At 44.5% G+C, this 19,376-nt stretch overlaps 1 protein-coding gene across 1 annotated transcript; it reads right to left on the bottom strand.

Moving 5' to 3' along the window:
• Positions 1–9,896: 9,896 nt before the first annotated feature.
• On the bottom strand, positions 9,897–13,798 carry LOC147446048 (uncharacterized). The gene has a single exon (XM_086526153.1). It carries the CDS (start codon positions 13,542–13,544, stop codon positions 10,899–10,901), a length of 2,646 nt encoding a protein of 881 aa, XP_086382279.1. The 5' UTR covers positions 13,545–13,798; the 3' UTR covers positions 9,897–10,898.
• Positions 13,799–19,376: the final 5,578 nt, after the last annotated feature.

Raw genomic sequence — 19,376 nt, 5'->3', positions numbered from 1 at the left:
GAATGGCATTTAGGTGGTGATCTAAAGACTATAAAGTGCATGCTTGGGTGCAAACAAGGTGCAAATTCTTTACTTCCCTGTCCATTCTGTACGAAAGGGCATAAGAAAAGTCGAGCAACTCAAGTAGAAGGTTAGGACGAAGATAATGATGACCATATAAATAGGGAGTGGCAAACTTCGGTTCTTTCATGTGATATGTTGCAGGTGCCCAATAGGGATAGCAAAGATCCTGGGTGTAACCCCATAATTCCCTTCTCCCTCAACAATGTTCACTTTTGTACATTTCATGTGTTTATGCGAATATTTGATAGGATCCTAAAGCATCACATTGATTATGCTTTCACAATGAATCCCCTTCAACGGTCAAAAGACTCCTTGCAGGGGGTGGAGACGCTCCTTAATGAGATTGGATGTCACCGATCAAGGGTGAACATTGTAGAAGAGACTTGTAGGGAGAAGACATATGAGGTGGCACAGAAGGTTTCCATGAATGGAGCCAAGGCACGTCGATTTTTCAAGAAGATGTCAAAGTATCCAATGAAAGTATCCAAGGAAAGTGTCGATCTAGCAAGTGAGAAGCGGTGGGAGTTGTGGAAAGATTTGTGTTCATGCACGATGGACAAAGATCCCAATGTCGAGGTTGCTAACCAACGCAAGCTAGTATGGTCATCCTTTCAAAAGGTTGTGCAATTGATGAATCTTTCAAGCACCACCATTGAGCACCGAGAGGAGTTCAAGAAGGTGCTTTATGAATTCACAAAGGCCGCTAAGGACGGATGGTCTGAAAGCAAGATTACACACTACATGGTTTGTTTTAACGGACTTAATACATATGCAATGTTTGAAAATGCAACTTTTCTATTGGCTTATCTCCTTTTTGGTTGTTTTAGCACATTCTCTATGCGCATGGTGCATACTTCATGGACCGCTATGGTTCGCTTGATATATGGAGTACACAAGGCATGGAGAAGTCTGACTATCGAGCAAAAGGAGTCTACTTCAAGAATACTCCGCATAGTGGTAGTACTTCACACTCCAACTACCTCCCACAGATGTTTAACTAGTTTTTTAGGCACACCTTTGGGAGAACTTGTACTATTGAGAAAGCAAGAGAGTCGATGTTAGTAAAGCAGTTACGCAACGCCTCCGGTACTGCAGCATCCGAGAAGTGGAAACGCTCGCGAGCGTCCCTGGGCCATGAAGCTTGGCGTGCAACTAAGTATCAAAAAGGCAGTGTTTGGGCATCGCGTCAGCCGTCCGCATGATCGAGGTTTAGTTGTTAAATTAAATTGGTTTATTTGAGTTTCGCTCAATTGGCCACATAGTGTTAAAGGCCCCAAATCTCAAAAAAACCTATTTAAAGGTTGAAGCCGCTCATTTTGTCATTTTCCCTTCTAGGTGCTACCATGGCAAGAACAAAACAAACGGCTAGGATTTCATATCCAGAGGGGCCGGATGGCCAACGACTCAAAGGTACAGCAACAGAAGCTGGAACTTCACAAGCTCAAGGTGAAGTCCACAATAAGAACCTGGAGCTTCAACTCAGCATGGCCAATCCTCTACAGCTGCAAAAGAGAGAAGGAAGCATCGCCTTGTTGTCTATTCATCGGACTCCAACGATTCTGATGGCAACAGGGAGGATGAGAGAGACCAAGGCAAAGAAACAAACAGCCAAAAGCAACCGTCAGAAGGCTTTGAAGAGACGCAAATGGATGAAGATGCCCCATGGGTTGGCGTCCAAATACAAACTTATCAGGATCACATGTCTATTGGGGGTAAGACACTTCCTAAAGGAAGTGGACCTACACAATCACATCCGCTCAATAGTGAAGAGCACGAATCAGATGGAGAGTGGGTGGAATCATATTATGAGGTGTTGGAAGTGCCTGTGTAGAAAAAAAATAGAAAGAGCATTATCTACAAGAACAGGAAGCAAGATGCCCCAGCTCGTGCCAAAAATGCACCTCCACGTCGACCTTAGAAGGTACGAAAGCGCAGCTATGCTTTTGCGGAGATTCGACACTATCAAAAGAGCACCGAGCTCTTGATTCGGAGGGCCCCTTTTGCAAGGCTATGCAGGGAGTTTTTGCAATTTTACAACACTCAGTTTCGGATGGGCGCCGTGGCCATAGAGGCAGTCCAAGAGGCAGCAAAGCAATATTTAACTAGCATATTCAAGGATTCTAACCTCTGTGCCATCCATGCAAAGCATGTAACCATTATGCCTAAGGATATGCAGCTTGCTCATCGTTTGCGCCATGAAGAGTAACTTGTAATTAGGCATCAAACCTTTTTGTATTTACGGAACTCCAAGATTAGGAAGAATTTGAATACAAGCGTCTTTTGATTGTATACCCCACTCTGTGCATTGTATTGGGAAGAATTTGAATATAAGCGTCTTTTATTGTATACCCCACTGCACATTGTATTGTGTTAATTATGTACCATGCGATGTAGCACTGGTCCAAGTTTTGTCTACCTTCTATTGTATGTATGTAGCCATTAGCTTGTTATTGTGAAAAATTGCCTACGTTTAGCACCTTGGCTAAGTGGGGCATGCACTTCCTGATGTATCCATGCTATGTGACTCACTATTGCATGGAAAAATCATTTACAAAGTGTTGAAAATGGCTTGGAATGCCCCCAAACTGGCTGCCACAAGGGCGCACATTTGGGGCTTCCAGAGGCCTATGGATGGACACAATGCACGCCCTTGTGGCAGCCTTTTCTAGTGCTTTCCAAACACTTTCCAGTGGTTTCCAGACAGTTTTGACAAGCAATAAGTATGTTTTGTTTGCTCCAATGCTTCAATTAGCATAGATGCTTCTGGCAATATTCCCCCCTTAGTCCATGTCACTCCTATACTCCAAAATGGGCTAGATATTGCCACATAGTTTACTCTTGTGGTTTGTTAATACAACTTTAGGTATCTGGGGCAAGATGGGCTTAAGGTTACCTGGGTATGCATGTCTTTCTATTTTGCAACTGGGTATTAATGTCTTGTCACTCTGTTTTGCACCTAGCTATGCTCCTAGATGGGTCCAAAATCATCTACCACAAGGGCACGCATTTGCACACTTCATCTCCTGATGGAAGGCCCCAATGCGCGCCCTTGTGGAAACATATTTTAGGGACTTCCAAGCCCTTTACTAGGCACATCCATAGCTTTGGAAGCCTAGATATAACAAAGTATGCATTTTATTAATTTTAATGCCTGCCAAACCCTTTAGTAGTCATAGCAGAAATTATGGTGCTTCTCATACACAATGGAAGCCCAACATATAAGAAAACCTTGCAAGAAAGAGATTCATAGACAACAAAAATTAGTTTCATTAAAGAAATCAATGCTTTACATGATATCCGGCTTTTGATTTAGGATCTTTCGAATTATAATTTTCTGGCGCTTGGCCTTTTGGGGTGGCTCCCTGTTAAGTAAAGTGGTTGTGATTTCTTGGGTGTCATTAACCCCTATAGCTTGGTTCATGCCGACATGGGCAACAAGGCGCCCGTGAAAGTTAACACCGAAAGTGGATATGGCAAAATCTTTCTTTACAAGCACTACAAGGTTGGCTGTTTGGGCAAGTGTTGTTAAACATAACGCCTTGGAGAGTGAACGGGGAGCAAAAATGTTTTAGCAACCATTGGGAGAGTAGTCGGTATGGACAAACACCATGAAATCAGTGGGAAGTGTGCCAAGGTAGTGAGCAAGTGCCGCTTGAGGTCCGAACGGCGTCCTCCTCCCCCCTGACCGTTGCGCCCAGGCGTCAACCTCCAGAACATCCTACAAAACATAGGTTTTCTGAGATATGGCACAGAATTATGATATGACATTAACAAAATCATTTGTAACAATCAAATGTAAGTGAGCAGCTATACCTCTTGTCTATGATCCTCCTCATCGGCATCCGGGTGCAAGTAAAGATCCACACTTGACTTCCCCTTTGGATCAACCAAAACAAGTGTTGCAGTAGGTGGTGGTGAATCCACTCTTGCGCGTTTAGCCAAACACATGGCTTGCACGGCCACAAACTCCTCCTCAGAGATCTTCGCCTGCTCAGCCGCTGCCACCTCGGCTTGTGCGATCGCCACTGTGTCCGCCAACGTATTCCCCATGGGCAATAGGAGATCATCGTCATGGGAGGTGGTGGTATCAACCTCAAACTTGCCATGGGCATCAAGGATGGAGAAACACTCATCCATGCGAAGCTCAAAGGATTTATCTAGATCGTGCATAAACACAAACTCCTCCCCACCCACCATAATGGAGGAGAAGCGGGTAATCTCTACCTCAGGGATGGCATCCCAAGTGGTGGTTCCTTCTGGCGGTCCCGAGGATGAACCGACAGATGGAGAGGCCTCCAAGAGGCCTTGAATCCCTACAGGGTAGATCAAGGCAAGCGTCCTCTCCTCTGCATATGAGTCAATGGCCGCGGGCTTGGGGTCCTTCACATCAGCCAGTACCCCGTCGATCTGCAAGTGTGGTAGCACTACGTCAGGGCCTGCTGGGCACTCGTGAAGGAGGAAGATCATTATGGCCTGAACAGAGAAAAAAGTGTTTCCGATCCTTCCCTTATGCATTGCTTGCACATCATCAGCTTCAAGCCGCACATATTGTCCGACGGGTTGTGCTATGGTGGCAAAGTGTGCAAGCCGCTAATGAAATGGCATGTCCCCTTGGTAGATGTGGTGGAGAAGGCCTTCAGGGACCCATTGCCCTGGCCGGTTTGGTAAATCAACAATGAATCTCCCCATGCACGTGGAAATGTATGAAGTAATGTGCTCAAGAGATTGAGAGTGGAGGGTCAAGGTGGTTTCCAAATCGGGTTGGGTTGTGAAAAATGCTTGAAGCTCAGGGCGATTTGCATGCCCAACCTCAGTAAGGAATGCATCTAAAGCACTAGTAGCAGCCATTTCTTCTCTTTGCGTGATTGGGTATGCTAGGTCTCTCTGCAATGCTGGGATGAAAATGGTGAAATGAGGAGGTTTTCCCCCTTATATACACATATTCCATCTCGAAAAAAATAAAAAATATGCATCAAAAAAATAAATTTACACCACCTTAAAAATCAAGTACAAAATCAAGTACAACACCTTAAAACTTTTCAAAATCTTTAATAAAATATCCAATATATAAACGATTAAAGTTACAAGTCAATTCACTTAAACAAGATGATTTCGTATGTAGCCCAATCTTTGTAAACAAGCATAGTGGCCTCCATCCGCCTTCCAATCTAAACAACCAAAAAATGGGCAATCAAAATACAAAAACCCACAAAAAATAAGAAAAGGTAGCTAATCAAGCACAAAGCAGACCTTGCATTGTTCCAGTTTGAAACTTGCATTATCGACATCCTTGAATCCCATTATGACAAAGTGTTCCCGAAGATTGGCAAGAGTCCAATGCAGATTCACTACAACCACCTCCACCTCGTTATTGGGCATGCGGACACGAATTTCAAAGGATTGAACCTCTTCGGCTGTCAGGTGCAAGGGTATCCATGTGCCACGTTTGTGCAGCCACCTCTCGTAGCTAAACCGTGCATACAAGGTGCACCTTGCTTTCAAATACCGAAGGCAAAGCTGTGTGGGGGACACATTGCACTTATAACGGTCACCATCATGCAAACCGTCAACATAGCCCCAATTGAAACCTAGAATGGTGTCCATTGCATCTATGTCAACTTCTTTGCAAACAAACATTGTTGGTGTTTCTACAATCGGCAGAGAGCGTAATGCATGCACAAAAAAATGAATGGGACAATGCCAACTGAGACCCACCGATCTGGTTGCCTTACCAAACTTTAGGGACCCTTGGAAATCTTGCAGCACCTTGCGCTTGAAAGAAATCAAAGCCCAATGGTCTGGAGTTGGCCATTCTACACTCTACAATGAGGGTGTCTCCAAGGCTTCTAACCTACCATAGCTTTGGCTTGACTTCAGCACCACGTACTTGTGGGAGTACATGAATATTCACTGCTCGGTAAGTTTTTTTGATGAGACATTAGGAAACATAAGCTCCCCAATGTGAGCATGCACAACCATGAACGTGACTGAGAGGCACTCAAGCGGCTGCTCCTCAACTAAGCTGGATGGAAAAACATCTTTACAAATGCCCGTCGTTAAACATAATGATTACATAAACGTAAACATGACATATGCATGGGATAGCTAAACCATGCAAACTTACAATGAGGTGCAAATTGAGTTGAAGCTCTCTTGAGGTGGATCTCAGCTGCACTGTAGACGTGTTGCACGATGGCCACCGTTCTGGACTTGGTTTCTTTGAATTCCAATAGCCGGCCCTTCCAATGACGTTCCAATACGCCTCGACACCGTACACGATGAGGTCCAGCACGTGACGGTTGCATGTAGACCCATGCACCCTTCTTGAAAACTTGTGGGATCCATACCCCCTCTGAGTCTTTTGTGTTGTGCAACACAATCTCGTCTATCTCTGGTTTGGGCCGTCTATGCGTGGACATGCTTGGGAAGTTGGGCTTAGGAAGGGATTTCAAAGTGTTGAGTACTCTGGAGAGAGAATGAGGAGCTGAGGGGAGGGTGAGGTGAGATGCCTATGGTGGCTATGGTGGATTTGACAGTGGAGATAGAGAAAGAGGGGAGGAGTGAGAGGTAGAGAGGATAGTGGAACTGTGGACTATGGAGTGTGGGACTGTAGAGGGTTGATGGAGGTGTGAGAGAAGGGGGAGCTATGGAGAGAGAGGAAGAGAGTGGTGAAAAGCTTTTGGCTATGGTTGCCTTGACTGTAGAGAGAGAATGGGAGGAGGGAGAAGAGGGAGAGTGTGGGAGAGAAAAGTAATGAGGGAGAGAGAGAAAAGTGGATTTTGGGAGGAAAATTTGACTTTTTAAAGTTAGTTTATGTTTTGGGGCAGTTTTGGAGGCAAATGGGTCAACTTTGGAACTTTAAAAAAAAAATAAAAAATTTAGGGTTTTAAAGCATGCGCGTTTTTTTTTGGGGGGTCCCTCCCTCTTTTATGACACCTCTCTCCTCCTATTTACCCCCCCCCCCCCTAGCTAGCCTACCTCCCACCTCTCTCTAAGAACCAAGCATTGAAGAGGGAGACAATTAGGCTGCACCCCTACCATTCCTCCCCCTCTAGGTGATATCCCAAGAGCCTTCTCATTGGTTCTCCCTTAAGCCTTCACTAATCAAAAGGCCCAAGGAGAGTCCATATTTTTTCTAATGATTGGTAACAAGACAAGGGATGTTGGATACATGTGCTATATATGAGGTTTATGATATGGGATTTTGATCAAGATGTTTGTAGGACACGCTACTTGACAAGGTATCCAACTTGGCAGTGATTTTTTTTATATATTTGCTAATTATGGTGCTCTTGCCAAAGCACTTGAACCTTTTGGTTGATTTTCCCCCGGAGTACTATCCATTTGGAGGGCATTGAAGCTCATTGAAACTATGGTGATGAGGCTTTGATTTGATGTCTATGATCTATGAAGTAAAGGTTCTTTTTTGGATGCCACTTGTTTGTGATGTAGCAGTGAGCAAGACATTTTCTTGCAATTGCTATTGGTTCAAGGTCATGTCGAGAAATTGCGGTGCAGTTTTTGGTCCTCATAACGGTTGTGCTCTTCTCGAAAGTGGTGAGCCACATTAAAGTGTTTTATAAGACGGTGGGGCCGAGGAAGTCAATACTATGCAAAGGGATGCCCCAATGGAGTTTTTCTTGATCGACATTCGAAGACAGCTGCGAGCGTATGAAAGAGGACCAAGTTGAAGTTTTTTTTGAAGAGAAGTTAAAATTGGTTGAAATCTAAAAAAAGAAAATCTCCGATATACAGATGATGTCGGCGCTATAGCAAGAAAAGAGGGTGAGGTGGTGAGTTGCATGGCAAAGAGAACCGCTGGTTGGGGACAGGCAGAGAACTGCAAGTTGGGAGTTGTACGTGCAAAGCCGCCAAGGGCATGTAAAGGAGGTGTCTCCAATTGTAGAGAAGAGAGAGAGAGAGAGGACGGCTGTTAAGCCAGAGGGAGAGAGCTAAGAAGCGATGGCTAGAAGCGTGTGTTAGATTGATTACCGAGTATGTATTTTATACAGTTGTGGAGGTAGTTACAAGGTCATGTGAGATTCTTGGGAATGCGGGTAGTTGTGCCTATTAGGATGACACGTAGTTGGATGATGTGGATTAATATCCCACACGTCCCCGTAAGACACATCGTCCATACAGAGGCATGTGTATGTGTGCATATTGTGATGTGATCATGAGATAGATCTACATGCTGATAGCCGTTTTTCGGCTTTCCATAATTGCCATAGTAAGCTACCTCACCCTACCAAATTCACCCAAACACTATGGCTATCCCTACCATTTCACTGTATATAGGCGTGCGTGAGTTAGGGGGCTTTTCCCATATTTTCTTAAAAAACCCTCAATTAGCTAGTCATTGGGCTAGTTGAGTCAAAAAAATAAAAAATAATAAAAAAATAAAAGTATATTATGGCCTCTTTGTGTGTAAATATTTCATTGTATATATGGCCTAAATATAGGGATTTTTTATTATTATTTTGGTATTTTATTTAAATATTTCTACTTAGGTGTGTGTTTTATTAAACCTATGTACACCTTCTTTCATCCTCTTACACCATAATTATATTTTTTGCCAATATGTACATACTGTAACCTCATATTTTTCCTTTATACAAATCACTCCCACATTTTCACCCTCACCCTCGTGAAAACAAAAAATTGATTTCTACTCATTGGTTACGTTTATTATATTATTTACTTGCATACCTTTTCCACTTTCACCCAAAATAATTAAAAGAGTGACCATATCATATGATTCCAATATCTTTCCATATCCATAACTCCTCCATATTTTTATTATTATTTTTACTCATCATTCTAACACCATGTGCTCATTGAGCTAAAAACCATGAATAGTCCATACACTAGTCCCACCATGTATATATTTCTTTATTCATCAATAATCCTCCTCCATGCATGGGTCAAGGGCAAATTGGATGCTTTGTATTATAATATGACAAAGGAGGGGCTCACTCTTGAATGCATTGTACAAATTCAACAAACGAGGGGGCCACTAAAAGACTTTTGCAGGCATAAAAACAGGCTTTTTGGTGAGAATTTTGGCACCTATCTCCACTCCGAATTTGGAGCGGTGGTCTAAAGAGAAAATGTAGCCCACTCTCTGAATAATTACCTCAAATTTTTTCATGATTTTTGGAGCTACCAGCGGTGAGCTATGATTTTTTGAGTGGACCCCAGTCTGCCCACTTTTCTCACAAGTAGCCCTTAGTCTTCTCTCACCCTTCCACACACCTACTCACTCTTACACATCCCTCCCTCTCCTTCCCTCACTCAAACCTGCAATTTCCATGGCTTCTCCCACCCTCTTCACCATTACCCTTGTCTCTCATCCCTATAGTTCTTTTATGAACCTCTACATACATACACCCTGTCTATGTCTCTCTCTATTGCTTCTATGTTACAATTTCATTTACCTCTCCTAAAAATATCTAAAATTCAGCATCTTAACCATGATAACTTCTGCAAATTGAGGATTTTTCATCAACAAATCCTCTTTTCATCGTGGTGGTCAACCGTGGCGGCGGCGTAAAGAAGCGAAGAAGAAGAAGAAGACCAGCGGTCATTTTTTCCACAATCTACACAAGGGTGAGTTCAAGCTTCTTCAAAGCTTCACCATCTCAATGATTCTCTTTTAATTCACCCCTCTTCCTTCATCAAATCAACTCATCCTACCCATTGTAAATGTACCACTAACAACTAACTTCTCTTGTAAAAATGCACCCACACTATCAACATATGGAGTAGGCAACCGCACAAGTAAAACAAATTCACTCACTCCCATGGAAGTTTCTCTCCTTTCACCACATCAATAATTCTCTTACTTGAGCCCACATCCATGTGACTCAAGAGAAAAGAGAGACCCCATTCTCATTTGAAATTCATAAAAATTCATAATCCTTGATCTTTCCTAATAAAATTGATTAGGCTTAATCCTAATCAAGGCTTCTAAAACCTATAAATAGAACCCATTCCTCCTTGTAAAAGACATCACTATACCATTGCACACTAGATTGAGCGTACCACACACCAGTTCTATCTTAGTTGTAAAGAGAGAGTAAGCTTTCTATACACCATCACCTTGGTGCATAGAAAAGCTTGAGCTAGTTTGAGTGAGTGCGAGTAGAAGATATTCTTCCTACCATTGTTGTATCTATCCCAACATCAATGAATTGGTAGTTTTGGGTGCAATTCATGTCCAAAGGCTCACGCTTCTCCTCCAATTTGGCTTGGCAAACTCATTCAGCTTCATAAGGTGACTTGTTTCATTGAAGGTTGTTGTTTTGTTGCTTGTGATTCATTGGCTATTGTTTGGCTACCATTGTAAGAGGGTGGATGGTGAGAGGGCTCCCATAACCCTAAGACAATGTGCTAGTGATGCTATAACCAAATCTTGTCACTTGATTCCGCAAGCTCTAAGTTCCTTTTTGTGCAAAATATAAAGTTGAACCTAAGTTGTACACCATCTCGCTCGCTCTCTCTCTCTCTCTCTCGTGTTTTAGTGTGTGAGAGTGTTCCATTGGTGTTAGGGTTAGTGTAAATTCCTTTTTTGTTTGTGGGTTGCTCTAACGATTCTCCTCTTTTGCGTCTTAGTTCGCTCTTAAACTAGGTGGTGCCCCTTGTGTAGTTGGGATTTGGCTGTGGGTTTGTTGTTTTGGTTTGTGTTGTGTTTTGCCCCAGCCCCATTGAGCAGAACGGGAGCCTTGAAGGGTGTCTAGAGGTTGCTCTTCTTGTTGCCCGCCCCAGATCACCTCAATGCTTTGGAAAAATACAATATGCGTATGCAATTATTCTTGGTGTGACTTCCGAGGTCTTCAACCTGGATCAAGGTCCGACTTCGTAATGAAGAAGATTAGCAACTTTGATTGCTGCTTTGGTCGAGCTTTGAAAGGCTTTGACAGGTACGTAGCATGAATGATTTCACAAGCTTGGACATTGCACATTCGCCCCCCCAAGCGAAATGAAAGCATGAGTTTATGACTGGCTGAATGAACCGCAAGGGAGCCAAGGTGAGGTTTCAGCATCCTTTCATGGTGTATTTGAGGCTTCAGCTGAGAGTGTAAGATGGAGTTCTTGTAGACATGACCACCGAGATCAAAGAGGGTAGAAGGGACAACTCTTGGCAAGGGAATGTTTGTTGTATCTTGGAGCTGCGAATTGGTTTGAGGGAAAGGCTCACTTGGCAAAGGTTGAGTTAGAGTAGCCAATGGAGAGCAAGGTGGGAAAGTGGCTATAGCATGATTGAATGGCTCAAATGGTTGAGGTTGATGAAGGTAGCACAAATAATGAGTGAGCATTTGCATGCTTAATGCACTGGGGTTCTGCATGAAGGGAGATATGTGGTTGGTAGCAAGGTAGATGTCCGTGTGCTTGCGGGAGACAAGGTAGTGAACTTTACCAAGAATTGATGCTATTTTGCTTGCATCGGATGCACGATGATGAGTGGCTGTTCCTGGATCGTCCCGCCTGCGAGGGTTGATTATACTCGAGGGTTTCGAGTTGTAGCTGCATTTGTGAAAGCATCCTTTGCAGTAAACGCAGTATAAGGACGGAGCAGGGCAGGGATCTTGAGTGATCTTGGCCCTCACAGTAGAGGGCGGCACAAATCGGGCCTGAAGTACACGGGCTGAACTGTGATTGTCGAATGTTGGAAGATTTGGTGCCGAAAGTGCTATGGAGCTACTACTTGGAGGTTCACCATTAGTCCTACGGGGCTGGATGCCAAAAGAGTGGCAAGGGGTTTGATTGCCGCAGTGAACTGGAACTGGTTCATAGCAATCACGCACATCCAAGTTGAAAGGTGGGGGTACTACACTTGTGATCACTTCCAGCAAAGTTGAGGATTTGAGGCCTGCACCAATGTCGGCATTGACATGGGCACCATCAGTTTTGATGACCGCAGGGATTTCGACATCAGCCAGGACTGCTATGATGGCTACACCATTTGCAACATTGTGTGATGTGGGTGCAGCAACAGCAACAGAAGTACAAGCAGGCTTGGATGAACCAATAGCAGAACATTCATGAACTTTGCCTCCAGCTTGTAATTGAATTTCGTTGGGAAAGGCTTTAATGGTGGTGCAAACAACCAGTTCGTATGTTGGGTTGGTAGCGCCTGCGAGCGGTCGGTTCTGTGTGGTGTTAACCCAAGCTGTAATTCCAGAGGCACTGTGGGCAGGGGCTGCGCCTGCAACAGTCCATGCTTGGGTACATTGAACCACAAAAACAGCATGGCCTTCATTGATTGTGACGTCATCTACAACGTCAACGGCGAGAGGCTGGGTAGGAATTTGCAGGGGTTCGCCGATGTGGGCAATGCCTGGAACAATATTCCGTGTCTCATTGGATTGAAACAAGGCGTTGAGATTAGCAGCAGAGACCTCATTCCCCGAGAGGACTCGAATGGTGACATCAGCACCATTGGCATCATCAACCTTGGGCGGCGGCTGTGGTTGTGGGGAGAGGCAGCCTGGATAGGTTGAGCGGTGAGACTTGAGAACTTCAGCATCATGGCATGCTGGTGGGATGCTGATGCCAAGCGGGTCCTCATAGGTGCCTATAGTTTGGAGCTCAGCAAGGGCTTGTGAACCAGTATTGAGGTCGCATGATGAGGCTGCAACAGAGTAGCCTGCAGATGGTGTGGCAGAAACGTCGATTGCAGCAAGGTTGATGACTATGATGGCCGTAGAGGTGGCGGCGTAGGAGGCATGCAGATGCGCATGGCGAATGGCACGAGCCAGGGATTCACCATCAACAGGTGGCACTGTGTGCGCAGGCAAGATCTCGCCATAGGGTTCTTGGGATATGACAGACTCCATCAGTGTGCTTGCAGAATGCGCCTTGGCTGGGCTTGCCACATAAGCAAACGTGGGTTCTGCATCCAGTGCAAGTTCTGCAATAGCCACGTTCATCAAGTATGCGTCAATGATGGTTGCATCATCATCATTGGCGCATGTTGTTAGACATGAAGAAGGGCGAGTAACTGGGTCGGCAGGAAGTTTCTGCTCCATAAGCAGAGAGCTGCAAGGCAGGGTGTGTGAAGCCACGGGGTCTTCGGGCTTGAAGGTGGAGCACCTTGCCTCTGTTGAGTTTCCGCAGAAGTTATGGAGAGCGTGCCTTAGGGCCTCGAGTAGAACCATGATGAGGTTCGTCGCCCATAGCAGCAGTTGAGCCAGAGGCTTGGCGAGGGGCATGGCGTGGTATGATGAGGCTGCAAGCAAGGGCTGCGTCTCATGGAGAGACTGACGCAGGATGTAAAGAGCAGCCACAGGGCCTTTAGGCTTGAAAGCGGAGAACCTCGCCACAGCAGAAGGTCCGTCGAAGGCATGTAGGGCTGCGCCAGGGTCGACAGCGCCAGCATGAGGTTGTGCTTGGGCGGGTTTATTCACCGCAGCACGGTGGTCGGAGAAAAGGGCCCCATCGCAGGCAGCAGCATCAAGAGGCTGTGCAAGGGCTCGCATGGGATGGCCTCGGTAGGCGGTGCCACCGCCTGGGAGTCGGGATGAGGCTCTGTTGAGGGCCTTGCAGGCTCACTCGAGGGATGCCAAAAGAACCATCACTAGGCTTGTTTCCCACTGCTGCAAACAAGGCGGAGGAGGTTGCATGGGTGGGCTCCGTACAAAAGAAGAGGCAGGATCTTCTGGTCACTGCGATGATACCATGTAGAGAAGAGAGAGAGAGAGAGAGAGAACGGTTGTTAAGCCAGAGGGAGAGAGCCAAGAAGCAATGGCTAGAAGCGTGTGTTAGATTGATTACCGAGTATGTATTTTATACAGTTATGGAGGCAGTTACAAGGTCGTGTGAGATTCTTGGGAATGCGGGTAGTTGTGCCTATTAGGATGACACGTAGTTGAATGATGTGGATTAATATCCCACACCAATGGCATGAGGGGGAGCGCTAGACTACATGGAGAAAGGCCGCCAACCTGCTGGGAGAGAAAACTTTACAAAAGGAGCTGAGGGGCTACCGGCAAAGAGGCCGCGACTGCCAATTACATAGAGTGATTGGGAGTGCTACTGGAGGGGGTTGAAGCTAGCAGGTGGAGGGTGCTATAGAAGTAAACTGGGGAGTGATATCTGCATGAAGGGGCAGGACAGAGAAAACGGGGGCTTTGGTAGTGCAAGGAGCCGGAGCACGATCGAGAACATTGGATGAGAGTTGGTTGGGCCATGAGCAAGGGCTACAGGGCACTGGAGTGACGAAGAAGTGATGGTCACCAGGGAGGGCTGCCAGGAGATGAGAATTGCACTATAACGGAGCCAAGGGGTGGCCGAGAGCTTTTGAGGGTGGAGGTGGTGCTACTACAATAGGAGGAAAAGGAGGTATGCAAGGCATTGTGGAGGACAAATGTGTTGCAAGTCTGGGCTTGGAAGGAAAGCAATGAGGTTGAAGAGGGTGCCGTGGACAAGCAAGAAAAAAGTAGCGCTACCTTATTTAGAGGTTACAAACAAGGTCTACAGATATCGAAAGAGAAGAAAAGAAAAAACACAGAGGAAAAGGGGTCCCATGAGCAGGTGAAAGCAAAAAAAAGGGCTACTACAAGCCGGGAGTTGAAGTTCGAGAGAAAAAAACGTTATTAAGAAGGTTGGGACAGGAGTCCATGTACACAAGGAGGGCGCCTTCCAAGATGCAGGAATTGAAGAGCATTACAGTGGGTGGGAACTTCAAAACATAAGGACTAGGAGAGCGCTATTTGGAAGGGGCTAAAAAGTGAGCAGGCCAGTAGAAGCTGAGCAAGAATTAAGAGCGCCACCATCTGCAAGCTCATAAGGGGGGGAGGACTGTCCATGGTGCATTTTTTGAGGATGATATTTGAAGGGAAATAAGCCGATCAAGATTGAACATTTCTCTCATACTGTTAAATTGAATTAAAGTAGGTCACAACCTGAAGGTTCTTTTATTCTCTATCATCTTCTCTATCTCGGCTTGATGACATCTTGTGCCTTGGCTTGGTGTTGTGCACGTAGTTCCCCCAAGTTGCATGTAAAGAGAGAGATAGATTGTGTGAGAAGATAGGAGGGATATAATGAGTATGAGCGAACGTATGTTTAGGGCAACAGTTTGTACGGGGATGAGTGTCAGTGTTTAGGTGTATCAAGGGAAAAAATTGATCGGTTGTGAGTGTGTGAAATTGGTGGTGCCCAAGAGCGAGCTGATACTATAGAGATTTTGTAGATTGTCACTGGGCTATAGTGAGGCAAGTATTCAGTGTGTTGTGTGAGTTTCCTCTTCTCCCATCCCAATGCCACAAACTTCTAAAAAACTCCAAGTAGAACCTAAAGACTGGGAAACCAATGATGAAGTCATCATGTAGGTAAATGAGTATGCAGAGAAAATGCAGCTGATGGTAGACACTTAGCTGTAGTGCCAAGGATAAAGACCTGGAACAAGTCATTGATGCTCTACAGGACAAAATGAACATCATTGAAGATCTTCAAAGGCAGATTGATGAGCTTAAAATGAAGTAGAACAACACCAAACTTCGAGGGAGAAACAACAGAAAGAAATGTAAGAGCTAGGTAAGCTTCTAACAAAGTTATCTGATGTATGCAAAAGCAAAGGTCAACAACTGACAGAAGTAACCAATGAACTTTTAACCACTACTTTGCCAGTATAAAAGATCCAAGTGCAGCTAGATGTAGCTAATGCCTCTTTGCAGTACTCCGAGCAACAAATCAATGATCAAGCGAAATTTCTAAGACAGGTAAGAGAAAACCCTGCTGTAGCCTCAATGAAGGGAACATATGAAGTCTATGAGACTTTAGAAAAGAGGAACAAAGACCTTGTAAAGCTAGAACAAACACAAAGACGAGACCTTGCATTGATGCGGGTATAAAGAGAAGAGCAATTGCTCAAGGAAATAGAGAATTGAAGAGAGCCAATCAGCTGCTAAGAGAGGGACATACAAAAACTCAGGAGGAGGTAGGAATCTCTGAACAATCAACCATCGACATACCATCGGTTTCTTTTGCTGATATGGAAACACAGCCATTAGAAGGGCTAGCAGGAGAGTGAGAGTTTCAAGTACCAATCACTGAACTCGAGCAAGTGCCAATGGTCCAACTTTGTAAAGCTAAGGAAGATGCACTAAAAGAGCAGATTGTCCAAGAAGTAGATGCTGAATGGAAAGAAGCAAAGGAGTGGGAGTTGAGAGTTCTCTACTCAGTCAATGTAGCTCAACTCACTCCCAACCAAATCAATGCTCAATGGCATCAGCAATCACTGCCCTACCCATTGATAAAGGTGGAGCTACTGCAGGTTAAGAAAAGACTTTACAAAGATATGCAGGCAAAAGGCTCACATGATATTCACCTCAAATGGAGACAAGACTAGTTGAACAAAAACTCTAGATACCTAATCATGTTCACAAGACCCTACATTCTAACCTGCACCAAGGGTAAGGACGCGGCAGGCACATGATGCATTGAAGAAGAAGAGGCCAACATGGCTAAATTATCCAAGACTAGCAGCTCCAGAGGAGGGACCAACAATGGAAGAATACATGGTGAAAACCCTAACGGGCGCCACGAAGTTCTTCAAGATCCTCCCTGACCTCTCATGTGCAATGCTTTGTAAAATCTGCAGAATGCTGCTTACCTCCATTCAAACTTTTCATGAGCCTGAGCAAGCAGGAGCACCATGGATGTCTTTCCTCGAAGGCAACAAAGGTCTATGCTATGATTTAAGTGGACAGCCTTCAGAAGAAGTCCTCTACGGCTTCTATGCTAGATATATGTTTCTGTCATCAAGCAATATATCGGCATTTGAAAAGGCATTCTATACAGGTTTTTTCACATGGCAAACAAAGATATTTGGGCCAGTGATCAACAACCATACATCAAGGTTTGTTGGCTATTCAACTATCGAACTTAAAAACAGAGTCACCATGCAGTTTTTGCAAGTCCCCAACAAAAAAAAGACAAATCAGCTATGAAAAAATCCCTACATGCACTTAAAGACTGCCTCGCTATCTGTCAACCCGAAGACTACTTCAATCCATGAAGCTGTGTCAAGGGATGACACAGTTGAGGAGGGGGGGAATGTTAGCATCCAGCTAACTCGTATTATATTTTTTGGAGCTTTTTATTGTAAAAAAACTTCCATTTTGATAAATTGGGAATGTTATAACTCCTACTTTTCAGATAAATAGTGTAATTGATGAGCCAGGCCTACAAGCTTCCAGATTGTATCAACCTATCTTTAGTTAGAGCTCCCAGATTATTAATTTTGACCAAATAAACCTTGGCTAAGGTATAAATGCCAATTTTTGTAAGTATTTTGTAAGTTTTTGGATAATAGAACACAGTGTGAGCTAACGGTGCTCACTTCTCTCCTTCTCATGGTTCCTACTCCCTCCTCGATTGTCACATTGCAGTGTCGTCTATTGCATTACAATCACAGGTAAGAGCTCTTCGCGTTGACGTAAACACTTCATGGTAATCCATAGCTTTGGGTGTCGCCGACACACAGAGCAATTTCATCATAGGTAGTAATTTAAGCTAAAAAGTAATAAAATAAGTATAGACGGGGTATTGGAGCATCATTGCTAAGCATTTAGATGCATTCTGGGTCGAAATAACTAGGTCAAAAACTCACTACTGTTAATAGTCACAATTTTTTCACTTGAACTAAAGTGAGATTTGAGACCATAATCATGTGTTCTTAGGTCTTACAGACATGTCCTAGAAGTTTTATAACGTTTGGATGTCACTTGTGTTGAGATGTCGAGCTCTACATCTTGAGCTGGCAGCCACTACGGGTCTTGGCTGCTTACAACATTTACTCACTGGTGCGTTAGGTGACAGACACGGAGGATCTCTTCCAGTGATTCTACAGCTGGACTACACTTATAGTGTCAGCCTAGTACGCTTCTAGCGAGTTCACACTTAGTGGCCACATGTACATATGTGCTACTTTTCAGTTTTAGCACTTAGTCATTTTGTACTCTCTTTTCTGTACGAAGAAGAAGAAGATTTCCATCTCTGTGTGCTTTGTGCTTGTCTTGTGTAGCTCTCTTGCATCCTCTTTCTTTACATGGTATCAGAGCCTAGTGCAGGCAAGAGAGGCTAAGAGAGCAAGAGCATCACAATCCCTTCGTTCGCAATCCACGACCACATGCGTACGAAAAACTTGTTCAGAAACATTCATAAGCACAGATCTGGTGGTTGCTTACTAATCTCAAGCTTCTACCAAAAACGAGCTCACCATAGCCGAAATCTCACTTCTCTGTAACACTCCATTTGTCATGAAGCCAAAGCTCTGATACCAGTTGTTGGGTCGAGTGCAGGAGCGGGAAGAGAGAGTGTGAGAGAGAAAAGAGTACGCAGACACAAGTGAGGGTGAGCCTTGCCCTCCTAAACAACACACACAATATTGAGATATTGTGTGCATGGCTCGTAATGTATTATATTTACAGTTGGATAAAGAAACTGTAAGTGAGGTAGTGATGGGAGTTAGTGACAGTCGGCCAGACACATGCCAACAAACCTACAGATGAGCCATAAAAAATTTATGGCACATGATGAAGGGGTCGATTAGGAAGGTGCCTATCTAGTCCATCTGCCAAAAACTAAACATGACCAACTATTAGAGCACAAACTAAAAACCTCTAACCCTAAGCGGACTAAAATAGCCAAATCAATACGACCCTAAGTTGTGTTGAAATTAGGGTTGCAAGAAAACACACATAGCTTGTAGAAGACAAAGGAAGCTCAAGGCACACAACAGAGAGTGTATTACTTAGTGTGCAATGGAAAGATAAGATAGCCCTAGAGTGATGGACAAATATACAATGCATGGGGGAAAATACTTCGTAGCGAGGGAAAAAATGCCGCGGCGGTCCTAAGTGTGTTCACACACATCACTACCACATGTATATGGTAACAAGTCCCCCCTGGGAGTGATGCGGTGAATGGGAGTTGGTACATAGAGTATAGGGAACTGCCATGCCCTGAGGACATGATCAATCCACAAAGGGGAGTAAGCCCAAAGCTTTGCACAAAGCTTCAAACTTCTCACGAGACAAGTCCTTTGTGAAAAGATCCGCAAGGTTGTCCTGTGTTGGCACATAAGACAAGTTGATCTCTCCTGCTGAGAGTCTCTCCCTGACATAGTGGTAATGCATCTTAATATGCTTTGTGCAAGCATGTATATTTGGGTTCCTCGCAACTACCAATGCGCTCTCACTATCAGTGTAGATACTGTTGGCAGTGTCCTATCCAACACCCAAATCAGCCATAAGGCGCCTGAGCCATACACACTCAACTGTAGCCGTTGAAGACTGCCTTGTACC

Source organism: Adiantum capillus-veneris, chromosome 12 (assembly GCF_014529385.1).
Source record: "Adiantum capillus-veneris isolate H3 chromosome 12, ASM1452938v2, whole genome shotgun sequence".
Classification (NCBI taxonomy): domain Eukaryota; kingdom Viridiplantae; phylum Streptophyta; class Polypodiopsida; order Polypodiales; family Pteridaceae; genus Adiantum; species Adiantum capillus-veneris.
This window is presented reverse-complemented; position numbering and strand designations above follow the sequence as displayed.